This window comes from Mustela erminea, chromosome 5, assembly GCF_009829155.1.
Source record: "Mustela erminea isolate mMusErm1 chromosome 5, mMusErm1.Pri, whole genome shotgun sequence".
Classification (NCBI taxonomy): domain Eukaryota; kingdom Metazoa; phylum Chordata; class Mammalia; order Carnivora; family Mustelidae; genus Mustela; species Mustela erminea.
In genome coordinates this window covers 61,882,082-61,900,169 of record NC_045618.1, presented here as the reverse complement: position 1 = coordinate 61,900,169, position 18,088 = coordinate 61,882,082, and the positions used below count along the sequence as shown (strand labels likewise).

At 38.9% G+C, this 18,088-nt stretch overlaps 1 protein-coding gene across 3 annotated transcripts in view; it reads left to right on the top strand.

Moving 5' to 3' along the window:
- INO80 (INO80 complex ATPase subunit) overlaps positions 1–18,088 on the top strand; it is a 136,272-nt gene that overhangs the window by 65,420 nt on the left and 52,764 nt on the right. For all 3 annotated transcript variants that reach the window (XM_032343327.1, XM_032343326.1, XM_032343325.1), the window contains exons 20-24: positions 4,246–4,413; positions 4,661–4,794; positions 6,627–6,694; positions 7,393–7,486; positions 8,255–8,426. In XM_032343327.1, coding sequence (XP_032199218.1) covers positions 4,246–4,413; positions 4,661–4,794; positions 6,627–6,694; positions 7,393–7,486; positions 8,255–8,426 — 636 coding nt within the window. The remainder of the gene's footprint in view (positions 1–4,245; positions 4,414–4,660; positions 4,795–6,626; positions 6,695–7,392; positions 7,487–8,254; positions 8,427–18,088) is intronic.

Genomic DNA, 18,088 nt, shown 5'->3' with positions numbered 1-18,088 from the left:
GGGATCATGACCTGAGCTGAAGGCAGAGGCTTAACCCACTCAGCCATCCAGGCGCCCCTGGGTGATATGTGTCTTAATAAATCTTTTAGTCCCTCCCTACGTTTTTCCCTTGTTGAAGAAATTGAGTACTTTGTCCCATAGAGTATCCCTAGGATTTTGCTAATTGCATCATTGTGTTGTCTAACATGTTCTATGGTCTCCTGTATTTCTGTAAACTAAGAATTAGAAGTTTAATGTGCTTTGGGTTTTAATATTTTTTCCTCATATTAAGCCAGTAATTTTGGTTTGTTGGGGCGCCTGGCTGGCTCAGTCAATGGAGTATGCAACTCTTGATCTTGGGGTTATGAGTTTGAGCCCCACATTTGGCCTGTATGTTACTTAAAAATAAAATCTTAGGGGCGCCTGGGTGGCTCAGTGGGTTAAAGCCTCTGCCTTCAGCTCAAGTCATGATCTCAGGGTCCTGGGATCAAGCCCTGAATCTGGCTCTCTGCTCATCAGGGAACCTGCTTCCTTTCCTCTCTCTCTCCGCCTGCCTCTCTGCCTGCTTATGATCTCTGTCTGTCAAATGAATAAATAAAATCTTTTAAAAAAATAAAAATTTTTTTTAAAAATCTTAAAACAATTTTTTTTTTGGTTTATAGATATCTTTTTTTGAATCCTTACCAGACTTATGTTTTTTTTTCTTATGCCTGTGAATCCTCCCCATATTTTCCTTTCTTCTGCTTTCTCTGCCAGTTCCAAGTCCTTCAGAGTTTTTCCCCCATCTTCCATAGATTCCACCTGTTTTTCACAATTTTCCTTCTACCTAAAAGGCATCTTCAAGGTTCTTGATAATATCAGGTGGTTCTCCTCTGTCACTGCCAAAAGGTTAGATTATTTTGAAATTAGTAACTCTCTTTGAAAGATTGTGGTGGAGATAGATACCTTTAAAGTGAGGCGTACCTTTGTACCTTTGTTTTATTTATTTTTAAGAAATCGTGGGGCGCCTGGGTGGCTCAGTGGGTTAAGCCGCTGCCTTCAGCTCGGGTCATGATCTCAGGGTCCTGGGATCGAGTCCCGCATCGGGCTCTCTGCTCAGCAGGGAGCCTGCTTCCTCCTCTCTCTCTGCCTGCCTCTCTGCCTACTTGTGATCTCTCTCTGTCAAATAAATAAATAAAATCTTTAAAAAAAAAAAAAAATTGTGATGACTATTTTGTGAAACTTTTTAATATTTAAAAAATATTAAAACCCAAACAGTATTGCACAGATACACCTGATAGAAGGAAAATACTTTATAAAACAATGAATCCCTTAATATCAGAAAGGGCTCAAAAAATGATAGCAATGTCAAAATTTCTGTTGTTTGGTGGTGAGTAGGGAGGTTATCAGAGGATATAGTATGGTTCTTAATCACTGTGCATAGTATTTTCCTTACGATTTCTTAAACATCAATATTATTTCCAATCTATTTTTTTTTTAAGATTTTATTTATTTATTTGGCAGACAGAGATTACAAGTAGGCAGAGAGGCAGGCAGAGAGAGAGAGGAGGAAGCAGGCTCCCCGCTGAGCAGAGAGCCCAATGCGGGACTCGATCCCAAGACCCTGGGATCATGACCTGAGCTGAAGGCAGAGGCTTTAACCCACTGAGCCACCCAGGAGCCCCATCCAACCTATTTTTAAATAATATATTTCTTTATTAAACTCTTTTTGCCTGCTAGCCACTGGTATATAAAGATGTAGTGTCCAGGTTCCATTCTGATTTCGAAGGGAGTTGAATATATAACTAATATTGTATCATAAGAGATATAGTGATTGTCTGTGTGAAGTATAATGGAAACACAGATAAGGGAATAATTCTGTTAGGGAAGGTTAGAGAAGGCATCAGAGCAGAGATGACATGTAAGCTAGGGCTGGAATAATGAGTTCGCATTTACTAGGAAGCTGTGGTAAGGAAGTAGGTGTTAGGCAACAAGACCAATGAACAAAAAGGTAGAGCAGCATTTATGCAACATGTTTAGCAAACATTACTAAGCATTGTTGCTAGGGTATATAGGAGGTCCTGGTGATGAGAAGACTGGGACAGTAGGGTTGATTAGAATATGGAAACCCTTCTCTGCCTACCGGAGAATTTTTAATGTGTTACTTTAGGCAGTGATGTACATTGAAGGTTCTTCAGCAGTTGGAATCACCTTATAAGATTTGTTATGGAACGTTTCTTAGAACCAGTAAAGACTATAGGCAGAAAGACCTCTCCCTCCCCTGCGCGCACACACACAAGATAGCAGTCTAGATTAGGTATGGTGAGATTCTGGGAGTGGTCAGAAAGCATGATTATTAGAGGTTAAATTCCAGGTGGATTTGAGGGACTTGGGAAATGATAAAACATGGGCATGAGAAAGAAAAAAATCAGATCCAGTTGAAATTTCTTTTTGGGTCACTGAATGAATGGTAATGCTGTTAATCAGTTGAGTAATTTATGGAAAGGATTCCCCCCTCACACACACACTGACTTTGGTACAATTATAGTGGATAGTTGAAAATACGGGGCTGGGAATGTTAGGGAAAATATTTTTGAAAGTCACTGCAACGGATAGCAGTTGGTGCTATTGAAAATGGAGGAGAGGTCAGATCTTTGCGGGTCAATACTGCTGAATATGAGACGATCTGCTGCACCAAGTCAGTTGCAGGGGAATCCCTTCAAAAAACTAAAATTTAGGGGACCTGGGTGGCTCAGTGGGTTAAGCCGCTGCCTTTGGCTCAGGTCATGATCTCGGGGTCCTGGGATCGAGTCCCGCATCAGGCTCTCTGCTCAGCGGGGAGCCTGCTTCCTCCTCTCTCTCTCTCTGCCTGCCTTTCTGTCTACTTGTGATCTCTGTCAAATAAATAAATAAAATCTTAAAAAAAAAAACAAAACTAAAATTTATACCACCAGGGAGAAGTAATCCAAGTCTAGATGAAGAGAATACAAAGAGTCCAGATGTAAAATTACTTGAGGCTGTTGCAAGTAAGAATACCTTTCTCCAGTTACAAAATAATCCCAGAATATGCAGTTTAAATCTGTCTACCGACGGAAGCACTAGAGAAATTAATCATGGGCATAATAACAGTGGAAAACACTATTCTGAAGCATCTGTAATGGCAACGTTAGAGCCACCTCATACAGAGATCACAAGTAGGCAGAGAGGCAGGCAGAGAGAGAGGAGGAAGCAGGCTTCCCGTGGAGCAGAGAGCCTGATGTGGGACTCCATCCCAGGACCCTGACCTGAGCTGAAGGCAGAGGTGTTAACCCACTGAGCCACCCAGGTGCCCCAGTAATATCATTTTTGCCTAAGCTTGCTTAAGTTTGGTTTCTTTCTCAACTGAAAGTGCCCTAATGAGTATATTTTCATTCCACTGAACTTCACTGGGCATTTCAGGTCTCTTTATAACCCAGCACCTTTGCAGGTAATAGTCCTCGTGAGAATGAAGGTGTAGGTCTGATGTGGAAAAGAAAGGCAGGAGAAAAAAAAGATTATATTTTCTTACAGCTTACATTCCACTGACAAGTATTTGGGACAGGTAGAGTGACGTTCCTCAAGGAACTCAAATGCCTCAATGTTAATACTTTAGTAAGGGCAAAAGGCAACCTTAGCTTGGCATAAGCCCTACCTCCAGGATCTTGTAAGTCTTTAACACATAAAAATCTGTTTGGAAACTTCCTTTTTCTTAACCCCCACCTGCCAAGATATATGTTAGCAATCATCCTCCACGCATGTGGCCCACCGATGTACATCTGAAGGGTCTCATGACTAAGGTTATACTAGGCAGTAGTAAATGACTTTTTCTTAATAATAGCTAGCCCTTCAAGGTCCTCGCAAGCTTGCTTCCAAATTCCTTAGAGATTACACTATCCCTAAACTCCTTCCATCTTTGAAAGAATATAATCAGCCACTCCTCACAACCCCATTGCAGCTCCTTCTGTCCAGTCTCTGTGCTCTAATAAAACCACCTTTTTGCACCAAAAAAAAAAAAAGAAAGAAAGAAAAAAGAAAATGGAGGAGATTGCACAGAGACAGCATGTAGAGTACAGTGACAGAGAAGAGCGTCAAGAAAGGAATACTTTTCTGGATAATTAGCCACATCCCAGGTTTATAGAGGTACTGAGTTTCTAAAGATCCATCTGTTGTCTGTTCAGTTATAATCTGGCTTTCATGTGTTTCTTAAGCTGATACTGAATTCTCTTAGAAACTTGTTTTCAAAGTATAAATGTCCTTACTGATTTTTAGATTGAGATTCTGATGTATTGCCAACTGACCAGCCGACAAAAGCTTCTATATCAAGCACTAAAGAACAAAATTTCCATTGAGGATTTATTACAGTCTTCTATGGGCTCTACCCAGCAAGCACAGACCACCACCAGCAGCCTCATGAATCTGGTCATGCAGTTTAGGAAGGTAAGATTTTAGGTCAGCTGCCTTGGAGTTGCCTCATTAACCCATTTCAAGAAAAAGACTCTGACCTTGGTCAGATAAACAAAGGCTGTTTTTTAAAAAAAAAAAAAAAAAAAAAAAAAAAAAAAAAGATGAAACGAGAAAGTATATGTTCACAAAAGTAAACATTCAGGGTTTGGGATTCCCGTGATTTTTCTGAGAGTTATGTCTGCACGTGACAGTGGTATTTTTTTATTTTCCTTCCTCTTAGGTTTGTAATCACCCAGAGTTATTTGAACGACAAGAAACTTGGTCTCCATTTCATATTTCCCTAAAGCCATACCAGATTTCAAAGTTTATCTACCGTCATGGACAGATCAGGGTCTTCAACCATTCACGAGACAGGTGAGCACCTGTTTACTCTAAGGGTGTTTTTGTAATTTGGGGTTTTGTGGCTTAATGGCTTTTGGGGGTTTAGTGGAGAGTGTTTGTGTTCCCCAACAATAAGGTATTTAAGCATAGGGTGGACACCTATTTATTGAGGGATGTTGTGATAGAAATCTTTACCGTATCAAGGGTTTAATTGGCTCTTAATAGCTCTAGCCGCTTCTGGTTGCTTTTCTGATTGAGGAATGTGCACATAAGTGCAAATATGTACTTGTGTCGAGAGATCACCGTATGTCTCTACTCCAGTACTGAAATTGTTTTGCAGTAGCTTATTTTATACTTGGAATAGCGCTTGTGGGAGAGCTGATTGTATTTCAGATTAATCAAATTTACCTCCTCCCGGAATCAGTGACAGATTTGGTTAAAGGTGAAATGGTTGTAATGTAATATTCTAGAGACCAATTCCATTCAGAAAATGTGTGTAGGTCCATTCTACACCTGGGAGTGAGGATATCCCTGGCTTTTGAATTTTAACAAGCTCCCAAAGAATTCTTATGCACATCAAGATTTGAGAATCATAGCTTTAGAAAGTTCTTCTGTAGAGAAACAATATAAGCAGCATTACCAAAATAGTCAACAACATTTAACCTAATGAAACTGAAGTTGAAGGGCATCTGGATGGTTGGTTAAACGTCTGCCTTCACCTCAGGTCATGATCCTATGGTCCTGGGATCGAGCCCTGCATCAGGCTCTCTGCTCCTGGGGGAGCCTGCTTCCCGCCCCACCGCCTGCCTCTCTGCCTGCTTGTGATCTCTGTCTGTCCAATAAATAAATGAATGAATGAATGAATAAATAAGAGAGAGAGAGAGAGAGAAAAGGAGAAAGGAAGGGAAAGAAAAAGAGAGGGGAAAGAAAGAAAAAGAAAGAGAGAAGGAAAGAAAAAAAAAAGAATGAATGAATGAATGAATTCTTGGTCTTGGGGGTGCCCGGGTCACTCAGTTAGTAAGCGTCTGCCTTTGGCTCAGGTTCTAATTCCTGGGTTCAAGCCCCACATCCGGCTCCCTGCTCAGCAGGAAACTTGCTTCTCCCTCTCCCAGTCCTCCTGCTTCTGTTCCCTCTCTTGCTGTCTCTCTCTCTGTCAGATAAATAAATAAAATCTTTGAGGGGGTAGAATTATTTGTATGTGGGGCACCTGGGTGATTCAGTCGATTAAGTGATCTCAGGTCATGATCCTCAGGGTCATGGGATTGAACCTCGCGTCGGGCTCTACATTCAGCTAGGAGTCTGCTGGAGATTTTCTCCCTCCCCCTCTTCCCCTACCCCTGTTCCTACCCTTTCCCTAAAGTAAATAAATGTGCCTCATTAGCACAGTAGGTAGCGCATCAGTCTCATAAAGTAAATAAATAAATATTTTTTAAAAAAAATTATTTGTCTGTGATAGCTCCAGACTATTACTCAACTAGATGGGCAGAGGAAAACAGACCACAGCTGTTGTGCTGTTTGTTTCATATGGTACATGGTAACCTACAGCTTCGAATTGTGATTCTCTGAAATGAAATGAGACCACTTTGAACTTGTATTACTTTCTTACATCTATATTAATTACTTAGTACTATCTGACATTTATGCCATGATTTCTGCCTGATAATATGGCAACAGATTTCTTAAAAGTATTTAAAATCTAAAAGATTCTATTTAGAATCTTTAGATTCTAGAATTTAGATTCTAGATTCCAGATTCTAGAATTTAATAGAATCTAAAAAATTCTATTAACTCTAAAAGATTCTAATCTAGTTAACTTCCCAATATTTATATTTGGATTTATTTTATTTTATTTACTGATTTTACAGGTGGTTAAGGGTTCTTCTTTCTCCGTTTGCACCAGATTATATCCAGCAGTCTCTCTTTCACAGAAAAGGTAGGTGTTTTGATTTTGGGGAAGGAAAGTATGCCAGGGATTTATCAGAATGCTCTTCATTTTGCTTAATGATTTTCAACTCGCAATGATTTTGCCTGCATGCTGGATCTTTATTTATAAAGTCTTGATAATCTTTAAGTAAATTAGTTGTCTTCATCTGTAGATGCTATGATTTGTGGCCATAACAGGAAGCAATAAAAAATTATTACATTGACCTTTCATTTTATTTTATACCTGCCTCTTAAGAGTGTCTTATACCCTTGAAACTTGACAGAGACAATGCAGGACTTTCATTAATGTGACTTCATTCCTTCTCCTTAGTCTAAGGGAAAGAAGCAGCTCACTTTTGAGCATTGTCCATGGTAATAAGGCAAAGTTTCAGAATCTTTTAACTCTACACTTTTCTTTTTCCTGTCATGATAAAAAGAGAAACGCGATTAGCCAAGGATCCAAAAAGCCCAAAGGTAGTTAATGAGCCAGCTCTACTCTGGCCCATGTATGCCATATCTCATAGGTCTGCCTTTCCCACGTGAGGTTGTAGTACAAAAATGTGACCCCCTGACTTCCACCATAATTGCTGGGTCGAAACCTTTAGATATCTTTTCACTCTTAAATGAAAAGACAGCAGTTCAGTAGCTTTAGTTGACTGTTATTTTTTCACTTGCTATTGGGTTTAACTTTGTCCTTTGATATTCCAGGTGTTAATGAAGAAAGCTGTTTCTCCTTCCTTCGCTTTATTGATGTATCTCCAGCAGAAATGGCAAACCTCATGCTTCAGGGACTTTTGGCCAGGTGAGAAGTTTCCTTAATTTGATGAGAGAGCAGTTGAGAATAAACAGAGTTTGAGCTGTGAAATTAAATACTTAATATTGTATCATCTTAGCAAGCCTCTTATTTTTTTCTTAAGAGTAAAAATTTTTATAAGGGGATCATAATTTTCTTTAGATCATTTAATAATTGCATGATGCTTCATGATATACCTGAAATAAAAATTATTTCAGCTCAACCCCCAAATGCTGCCAGAAGGTCTTTAAGTCTTCTTAATTTCTAGTTAGTCTTCTATGTTATATTTGCTCCTGCAGGGCAGATAATGGCAAGTGAGTCCTTTACTTGATAGTGATTACAGCATAACCCGTCTTAAGTATTCTGGGAGACTTAGTTCTGGTTTTTTTCCCCCTTGGAATAATGATTTTCTCTTATGTTATTATTTTGTATTTATGTAATAATAAATAGTGACCTTGTTAGAAAAGGCTATCTCCCTAATATGAGGATATTTTTATAATAGAATTTTTGTAATAGAGTTAAATATTCTTTAATATTGAGTGGAGCTTTATGGAGGATTTTAGTTTTCATAGTAGCAAACCAAGTCATGCCAAAGATGGAATTTTTAGAAGAAAAGTGTGAAATGGCATCATCTGAAAGTAGGGAGGAACTGTTTCTCAAATGCTCAAGATGTACAAAAGAGACACATGAATGAAAGACAAGGTTCCTTGCTGCTCTGAACTACCCTCAAACCTCCATGGAGCACTGAATAAGCATGTCTGCTGTGGTCTGTTTCAGATGGTTAGCTCTTTTCCTGTCTCTGAAAGCCTCCTACAGGCTCCATCAGCTGCGCTCCTGGGGAGAGCCAGAAGGGGAGAGCCAGCAGAGATATCTGAGAAACAAGGATTTCCTTCTTGGGGTTAATTTTCCACTCTCCTTTCCCAACCTTTGCAGCTGCCCTTTGTTAAAGGTAAGCACTTACTTCACTATCAGCTATCTGTGGTAGTTCTCACTTACCTTCTCTCAGTAAAAGGAGTAATAAAGTCAGTGATGGATTATGGAGCCACAAGTTCCTAGAGGAGTGGGAGCGGTGTGCTGAGTTAATAACTTACTGTCATTTCATAGACGGTGGGGGGGGGGGGTACATGTTTGTGCATGTGTGTATATTTAGTATGTGTTTAATACATAACTTTACTGTAAAGTAGAATTTACAACTTTACTGTAAAATAGAATTTAAATTTATAACTCTTTGAATTTATCCATGTAGATACACTCATGTTACTACTAGATCATACCTAGATTAAGGTGTAGAACATTTCCAGTACCCAGAAGTCTCCCTCATGCATCTTCCAATTTAATACCTCCATTTCAGAATAAACTAACAAAACCACTATTCTATCACCATAGATTATTTTTGCCAGTTTTTGACCTTCTTGTAAATGGAATTATCCCGTACGTGCACTTTTGTGTCCACTTCCTTTCCCTCAGTATTATGCCTGTGAGATTCATCCACATTGCACATTTCTTTTGTAATACTATGAAATAGTCCATTGTCCGAACACACCACAATTTAGTGACCCGTACTGCTGTTGGTGGATATTTAGGTTGCTTCTACTTGGGGGCTATTGTAAATAAAAGTGCAGTGCATATTCTTGTACATGTCTTTTGATAAATGTACACTACTTTCTCTGGGATTCAGATCTAGGAATGAGATTGCTGTATCATCAGGTGTATGTGTGTTTAGATTTAGTGGCCACTACCAAGCCTTTTTCCAAAGTGGTTAGAAATTTATCCTCCTACTGGCAATGTGAGAAGTTTGCTGCTGTTCATCATCCTTGCCTGTACCTGATATTGTCAGTCCATGTTGTTGCATTTGTAATGTTATCTCATTGTGATTTTAAATTGCATTTCCATGAAAAATAATGATGCTGAACACTTTTTCATGTAATTGTTCTGGCCTTTGTAGAGTAGGTGAGTGAGAAAGTGACAGAAGGTTAAGGTTATAGATGTAGGTCCAGATCATAAGGGACATCATCAGTTCTTGCAAGGATTTGGATTTTATTCTGAATGAAATGGGTAACATTGGAGAGTTTTGAAAAGAGATTTGTGTATTTATATATTACAGTCCTGAATTCAAAGTTAAGAAGGCAGGGCATTTTCCTTGTGTCCTCTAGAAAATTTGATGGGTCATTAGTCTTAGAGTTAATTGCTGTTGAATGCTAGCTATTCTTTTGTTTGGATCTGGTATTTGCCCGTGTTTGCTGAAGAACCCGTATGACTTCCTCTGTTTTCCCAATTGGTTTCTCAAGCATTGCTCCATGTGTGTTTTTGGACTCTGGTGAGAAGATTGGTAATGCAGAAAGGAGAGTAGAATTCAGGCTGTTGTAATAATATGGTCCGTGGTGGCAGGGTGACTTCCTACTGGTGAAATATTGCTGTAGCTGGTCAAGAGTTGTTTAAATTCCTACAGACTGGTTCACCTGCATTTGATAATTTATATTTCTATAGTTATAAATTGTTGCTAGTTTTTTTTTTTTTTTAAAGATTTTATTTATTTATTTGTCATAGAGAAGCGAGAGCAAGCACAGGCAGAGGCAGAGGGAGAAGCAGGCTCCCTGCCAAGCAAGGAGCCCGATGTGGGACTCGATCCCAGGACGCTGGGATCATGACCTGAGCCGAAGGCAGCTGCTTAACCAACTGAGCCACCCAGGCGTCCCTGTTGCTAGTTTTATTTTTGGTACAGGAAGCAACATTTTCTAAGCATTTATTGCCTTATATAGACACTACATCTTACTTAACTCTCAAAGATCCACCTTCCCATGTTTATATTCTTTTGTTTTCTGAAAATACAGTAATGTATTCGTTGTTTCTGTTCAGTGAGGTCCTTACATCAGCTAATGAATTTCCTGAGAAATTCAGATATGGGCTTTATGCCTTATGGGAAGTTATTTTAATTGAAGTTAGATTCACTTTCATTTCCTCTTTAATTTTATTTCAGATTGTGAATGGAAGTTTGCTGTTGTAGGGATTTACCATGTATACAACCATTAGGTCGCAGGCAGCTGAAAGCTAGCTCTGTATGTGTAGAGACACTGCGCTGCTTTTGGTCTCATCATCCTTATTTCCAACATGTATATATTAAAATATCAACCAGGCTGTGTATTTTGCAAGAGTTTGTTGATCTGGTACGAGAAATTGTTGCTTTCAGCTAAGCGGAGTGGTCTTTGCATGGTATCTAGTCTTAAAGGTTCACCTAACTTCTGAATAAAGAATAATTTTTTGAGACTCCATGTGTAACATTTAATAAAAATATAATAAAGCCCACTGTAGCTCTGGCTTTCAATAATATTAAGAATATTAAGAATATTACTATCACCGACTGATGTGTGTAGATAAACAGAATACTACATACATATACATATATTTTTATAACAGAATACTCACAAAACAATACTTAACCTTCATGTACAGTGCACTCTGGTTTTTTTCTTTTGTTCCTTTTTTTCTTAATGTTAGATGGAGCCTACTAAAAAATGATTTCATGACCCTGACTAATCACAATTTTAAAAATACAGCATTATATGACCTCATAATATTAGAATAGCTAGAGAACTAGATAAAGAGAGTCACCACGTAGAAGATTCTGGATCATTCTTTTTAATAGTAAGAAAAGAACAAAATATTTGGAACTTAAGAATCTCACTTTCAGTTGTTCAGAGAACTGAATGCACGTTTCACTGTGTACTTACCCTGACTTGCATTTAGTAGTCAAGGTCCATCTTTGTCTTAGTATAGTCTGATACCTATCTGTTATATCCTTGGTATTCAAAGATAGTATAAATAAAGATAATTAATTTTGAAAGAACCCAGCTTTCCTCATGTTTGAAAGATCCAAACATGAGGAAAGTAGTTTATTTTGGGAACTGTCCCCCCAAGAATGGCTTTCTTAGAATGTGCCTGTCACCACTACTGTTCTGGTTCTCACACTGGTTTCTCTGAACTAAGTTTTTCCTATTCAAGAAGCATTTACCTAATTTATCCAGAGAACATCAGTTTTGTCTGTTATACAAAGAAGAATAGAGAATGAAATTTTGAACACCTAATCCTTTAGAACAGATTTCCACAATTCATTAATTAAGAATATAAAAGCTAAAACTTAAGATGAATGATACTTTCACAAACATACACACATCAAAACCACACTTTGAAACCTCATGGTCTACTCGGATCCTGCCAGTTTTTCATTTAAAAAAAATAAGTTGACAAAAATGAGTCTTTTTTTAAAAGATAAAATTAAATATTAGTTAACAGTGCTAAGACTTAAATGTAATAATTATCTGTTGTGCTCTTGTTTTAAGTTTTTCAGCTGGTTTTAAATATAAGGTCTTGGGCTCTGAGGTGTGGGGTAAATTCATCATGTGTGCTCTGTGCCTGTCATTCCTGATATGACTTGTTTGCTGTTTTGAGGTCTAAAAATATACTTCTGGCATTGTTGATATAATTTACTAATCCTTTGAAAGACCACTTTGTTTAAATATAGATCCTACTACTGTGGAATCAGAGTTTTTTTATTTTCACAGGAAATAAACTTATAACTAACTAAGTATTTTCAGTAAATGTCCTGACAGTATAATTTGAGATATTTGCTATAATTCAAATGATGAATTACAAACTTAGGAAGAATGAGAAAAGTCTTGAAAGATTAGAAGAGCACTGACATTAATGTGGAGTCCATCTTTAAAGTTTGTGGGGATAGGAAGAAAATTCAGGGATGATAACCAGTACCCTAACAAAGTTGTTAGGGAAGTTAAAAAATTTTTGTTTCTAACAAAGTTAGCCGCTATTTGAACTCATGATTCTAAGAAGCAGCTAACTTGATTCTGAAAAGATGAGCATTTCCTTTGCTTTAGGAGATAGCAAGCCAAGTAGATTAGAGAGACAGAAGTAATAAGTATAGCATATTAAACTTTTTTTTTTTAAAGATTTTATTTATTTATTTGACAGACAGAGATCACAAGTAGGTAGAGAGGCAGGCAGAGAGAGCGGAAGGGAAGCAGGCTTCCCACTAAGCAGAGAGACCAGTGTGGGGCTCGATCCCAGGACCTTGGGATCATGACCTGAGCTGAAGGTAGAGTCTAACCCACTGAGCCACCCAGGCGCCCCATCATATTAAACTTTTTATATCATCTCTTTTGTTGCCTTGGCTGTCCTTCTAGAGTTACTCATGCATGTGGGAAAGTGCACAAATCATAAGTAGGCATACGGCTGAGTTACTTCACAAACACTATTGGAACTCTACTTCAGAAGTCCCTTATACCCACTTCCATTTACTTTTCCACTCCGCCTTACCTTCCCAGTAGTTACTGTGGGCAGATATTTGGGTGATTTCTAGTTGTTGTTACAAATATTACTGTTGTATTACTGTACACATCTTTTAAAGAAAATTCATATGCATCTTGTAGGGTGTAGATCTAGTGGTCAAATTGCTGGATCATAGAGTATGCTTATGGTTATCTTTAATAGATAATACCGAGCAGTTTTCTCAAACAATTGCATCAGTGTTTTTTCTCTCATTAGCAACGTATGAGAGGATCTAGTCGTTCCACATCCTTGCCAGAATGTTATATTATTTGTTGATTTTAGCAGTCTTTCTCTGTGGTAGTATCTCGTCATGGCTTTAAATTATATTTCCCTTACGAATAATGATATTAAATACCTTTCCTAATGCTTATTAGCCATTTGGATAACCTCCTGTATGAATTCTTATTCAAGATCTTGCTTATTTTTTTATGAGGCTGTCTGTGTTTTCATAGTGACTTGTAGTCCTTACATATTGTAGATTATCTTCTACTCTGCAACTTACTTTTGCACTCTCACCGGTGTTGTTAAACAGCATTTTTGTGTCCCATTGAAGAAATATTTGCCTATATACAAAGGTCATGAAGGTAATTCTGTATGTTTTTCTCCATAAGTTTTATTATTTACCTTTCATATACTGATCTATAGGGAATTGTGATGGTTTTTTAGTCTGTGGTACGGATTGCTCCCCCTTTTTTTTGCATATAGATATCCATATCCATTTGACGCAGCTCCGTTTATTGAAAAGACCATCCTTACTGCGCTTAGCATCACTTAGCACCACCTATCTGGGTGGCAGATAGGGTCTGTTTCTGGGCTCTTTTCTGTCCCAGTGGTCCATTTGTCTATCCTTGAACCAGTATCACTGTCTGAAATATAGCTTCGTAATACGTTTTGATCACTGGAAGCACAGATCTTCTAAGCTTCATCTTTCTTCAGTATTGCCTTGGTTGTTCTTAGCTCTTTGCATTCTTATGTAAATTTTCGAATCAGCTTATAAATCTTACTTTATTTATTTTTTTTTTTAAAGATTTTATTTATTTATTTGACAGAGAGAAATTACAAGTAGATGGAGAGGCAGGCAGAGAGAGAGAGAGGGAAGCAGGCTCCCTGCTGAGCAGAGAGCCCAATGCGGGACCCGATCCCAGGACCCTGAGATCATGACCTGAGCCGAAGGCAGCGGCTTAAACCACTGAGCCACCCAGGCACCCCACAAATCTTACTTTAAACTCTTCCACATTGTAGATATATAGGCCACTGGTCCCCAAGTGTTTTTCATTACGTACCCCTATTATTAAATATATTTAGTCCATTTTTACAATACCTGTGTATTATTTTCTTTAAAATGATACACATAGGGGCACCTGGGTGGCTCAGTGGGTTAAAGCCTCTGCTTTCGGCCTGGGTCATGATCTTAGGGTCCTGGGATCGAGCCCCACATCTGGCTCTCTGATCAGTGGGGAGCCTGCTTCCTCCTCTCTCTCTCTGCCTGCCTCTCTGCCTACTTGTGATCTATCAAATAAATAAATAAATAAATAAATATTTTTTGAAAGATGATACGCATAGACTAACATGTTAATTATTTACCTTGTGAATCTTGTGTATGAAGCTTCCTTTTTAGACCACTGTCTGGATAGTAAAAGAAGCCTAAGCGAGTAAAGAGGGGAGGACCCAATATTTACTGGGGCAAGTACTCCTTTTCTTGATACACCCTTATCTCCTTCTCTCTTCCTACTATTTGTAATTATTCAGTACCAAAGCCAATTGGAGTGAATGGATACAGCAATCTGTATGTCAGAAGAACTTAATGACTGAATGAATCTCTGGAGGTAGAATGTGAACTTGGCTTAGTGATCAGTGGTTGTCTGCTCCTTTTTTCTGCTGGTTAGACAATTTTAGAATTGCCTCTTCTCAAGGTCAGTCTGCTCGCACAGGGAGCATATGTAATTAGTGTTTACCAACCTGTCAGTCAGCAGTGTCTGCTGTGGGTAAGGTGTGTTAACAGTCATGGTCCCTGTTTTCTGGCTTGAAAAATCATTCATGTGTGTAGTAAAAACACCCAAACTTAAAAAGACTTTATTTTTTTAAAGATCATTTATTTATTTGAGAGAAAGAGCACATAGGGGGAGAGGGTATTGGGGGCTGCGCAGAGGGAGAGAGATAGAATCTTGAGCAGATACCCAGCTGTGTGGAGCCAGACACAGAGTTCAATCTCTCGACCCTGAGATCGTGACCTGAGCCAATACCAAGAGTTGGATGCTTAACCGACCCTAAGGGGAGCCACCTAGGCACCTCTTAGAAAGACTTTAGGGGCGCCTGGGTGGCTCAGTGGGTTAAGCCGCTGCCTTCGGCTCAGGTCATGATCTCAGGGTCCTGGGATCGAGTCCCACATCGGGCTCTCTGCTCAGCAGGGAGTCTGCTTCCTCCTCTCTATCTCTCTGCCTGCCTCTCTGCCTACTTGTGATCTCTCTCTGTCAAATAAATAAATAAAATCTTTAAAAAAAAAAAAAAAGACTTTAAAAACAAAAATAACTCAAGAGTTGAGAGAAGACATAATTAACTGCCAGATTGATGGTGAGTGATCAGTGGTAAAGTTCAGAATGCGAAATCATCTTAGATTGAAATGAACAAAAGTCTTTATAGAAGTGGTGTTTTTTTTCTTGTTTTAAGATTTTATTTATTGAGAGAGAATGAGTGGGGAAAGGGGTAGGGGAGAGGGAGAAGCAGGCTCTCCACTGAGCAGGGATCCCAACATGGGGCTCAATCCCAGGACCCTGAGATCATGAGGCAAAGGCAGATGCTTAACCGACTGAGCCACCCTGGTGCCCGAAATGGTGGTGTTTTAGTTGGACTTTGAGTGGTAGGGATCTGGGTAGGAGGAAGGATATTCCAAGTTTAAGACTGGAGCTAAACAAAAGAAAGGGCCAGAAAGGTAAGTTGTAGGAGTCTTTAAATGCCAGTCTGTTGGGGTTTAGGTATTAAACCAGGAGTTTTAGCCTTTTATTAGCTTATTTTATTACATAGATGTTGTAGTTGCAATCTTGGGAAAATAAAACTTCTGGTAACTACTGTCAAGCCACTGGAAGGAGTAATCTGGTAGCCAGTTTAAGGAAGGTCACTTAATCACTCAGATCACTAAGCACAGCAATGGGATTTCAGTCATTAGTATTTGATAAAGATTAATCTCAGTGTATGCTGTCAAAAAAGATGGGACGTGTTAAGGAGGATGTTAAACAAAGGTTGCAATTATTAAGTACTAAGGACCCAACAGAACCGGTAGTAACTGAATGATTACAGAGAAAGGGTCAGTGAGGCGCTTGGGTGGCACAGGTGGTAAGCGCCGACTCTTGATTTTTGCTCTGGTCATGATATCAGGGTCAGGAAATTGAGCCCTGTACAGAGTCTACTTAAGACTCTCTTCCTCTTCCTCTGCCTGCCCACCCCCAAAAAATAAATAAATCTTAAAGGGTCAGGGGACTCTGATTGATTTGGATATGGATGAGTATTGCCAGTGAAGGAATCACTTCCAAAACGCAGTTCAAGAGAATGATAAATTCTATATTAAGTTTAAAGCAAATACACAGGGATGAGATTAGTACCTTTTGTCGTTGGGAGTGTAGATAGAACACAGAAAGCCTGGTGCAGGGATTTACAGGGAGAGAGATTCTGGTTAGAAAGTATGGAGAGCACATGAAGTGTGCAATGAAGTGTGACAGTCAGAAAGAAGAACAGGGAGATATTTCAGGAGAGACACTGGGTTTAAGTCAAAGTTGAGTTTGTAGGGGAGGGGAGACTCAGATTTGAAGGCTAAAAGGAAAAAGCCCTTAAAGAAGGATATTGAACATGCAAGAGAGATGGTTGGTGGGATTGCAAAGTGGTTAACTACCCTTTTTATACGGTGGAAAACTCCAGTGAATCCTGGTGGGAGTTCTATAATCAACAGAAAGGTACTCTGTATCACAAAGAAAGTTTTACTATTTGTAGAAGCTCTGAAACTAAGCTTAATGTGAAAAAAGAAAGCGTTACTTAGTTCTGTCGTTTTATTTTTTTTCTTTTTTTTTAAATCGTTTGTTTTTCTTCCCCAAGTGAGAACACAGTTCAAGTGTTTGAACATTTTATATAGTCCCTCTCATCTTTGCGGTCTTACACGAAAAAAGTTAAGTAAATGTTTCCTGAATGACTTAATAGTGGTGCTCCATGTTTGTATTGGTTTTCCCTTTGGAACTTGATATATAATCTCACCTGAGGGAATGTCCTCCAGCCTAAAATTATAACATCAGTATTTAAAATAGAACTTTGTGAAGAGTTCTAACATTCCCTTGGAGGTTAAGAAGTGTGGGATTGGTAACTTGTTTGATCACTCATTAATTTTTTTTTAAGATTTTTATTTATTTATTTGACAGAGAGAGATCACAAGTAGGCAGAGAGGCAGGCAGAGAGAGAGAGGAGGAAGCAGGCTCCCTGCCAAGCAGAGAGCCCGATGCGGGACTCGATCCCAGGACCCTGAGATCATGACCTGAGCCAGAGGCAGAGGCTTAACCCAATGAGCCACCCAGGTGCCCCGATCACTCATTCATTTTATCGTACATCAGTTATTTTCGCCCTGCAGTTTCTCTTGATCAGGTACTTTGAAAAGAGCAGCTTAGGTAGGTCATTCTAGCTCAGAAAATCTTACAGAGTTCCAGTCAAGATGTCAGCTAAGGTTACAGTTATTTTGAAAGATTGACTAGAGCCATAGGATCTGCTTCCAAAGTAGCTGACTCATGTGGCTAGGAAGTTAGTATTGTCAATTGGCTGGAGGCCTTAGTTCCTTGCTGTTTGGACTTTTCCTTGGGGCTGCTTGAGTGTCCTGATGATATGGCAGCTGGCTTCCCTTAGGTTAAGTGATGAGAGAGCAAGGAAGAGGCACGGTGCCTTTTATCATTTAGTTTTGGGAGTCATGCTAGGAGAGGGGAAGGAACTAGGCTCTGCCTTTTGAGGAGAAAGTTACCAAAGAATTTGTGAATATATCTTGATTGACCAGAGCCTTTTACTGTTGGGCTGAGACCTTTATGTTAGTTATTTCATTATAAAGTTTGTTTTGGTATTCCTAGTTCTGAGAGTTTGGCCTAGGCTGTTGATGGGTTTTGACTGTGACATCATAAAAGTTCTTAAATTGATTAAAGGATGTTGGTATCTCTCCCTGCTCTCTTTGTCACTCATCTTGTTCACAGTTCTATTAGCCACAGCAGATGTCAGCAGGGGAGGATATTAAATAGAGGATGATATCTGGCT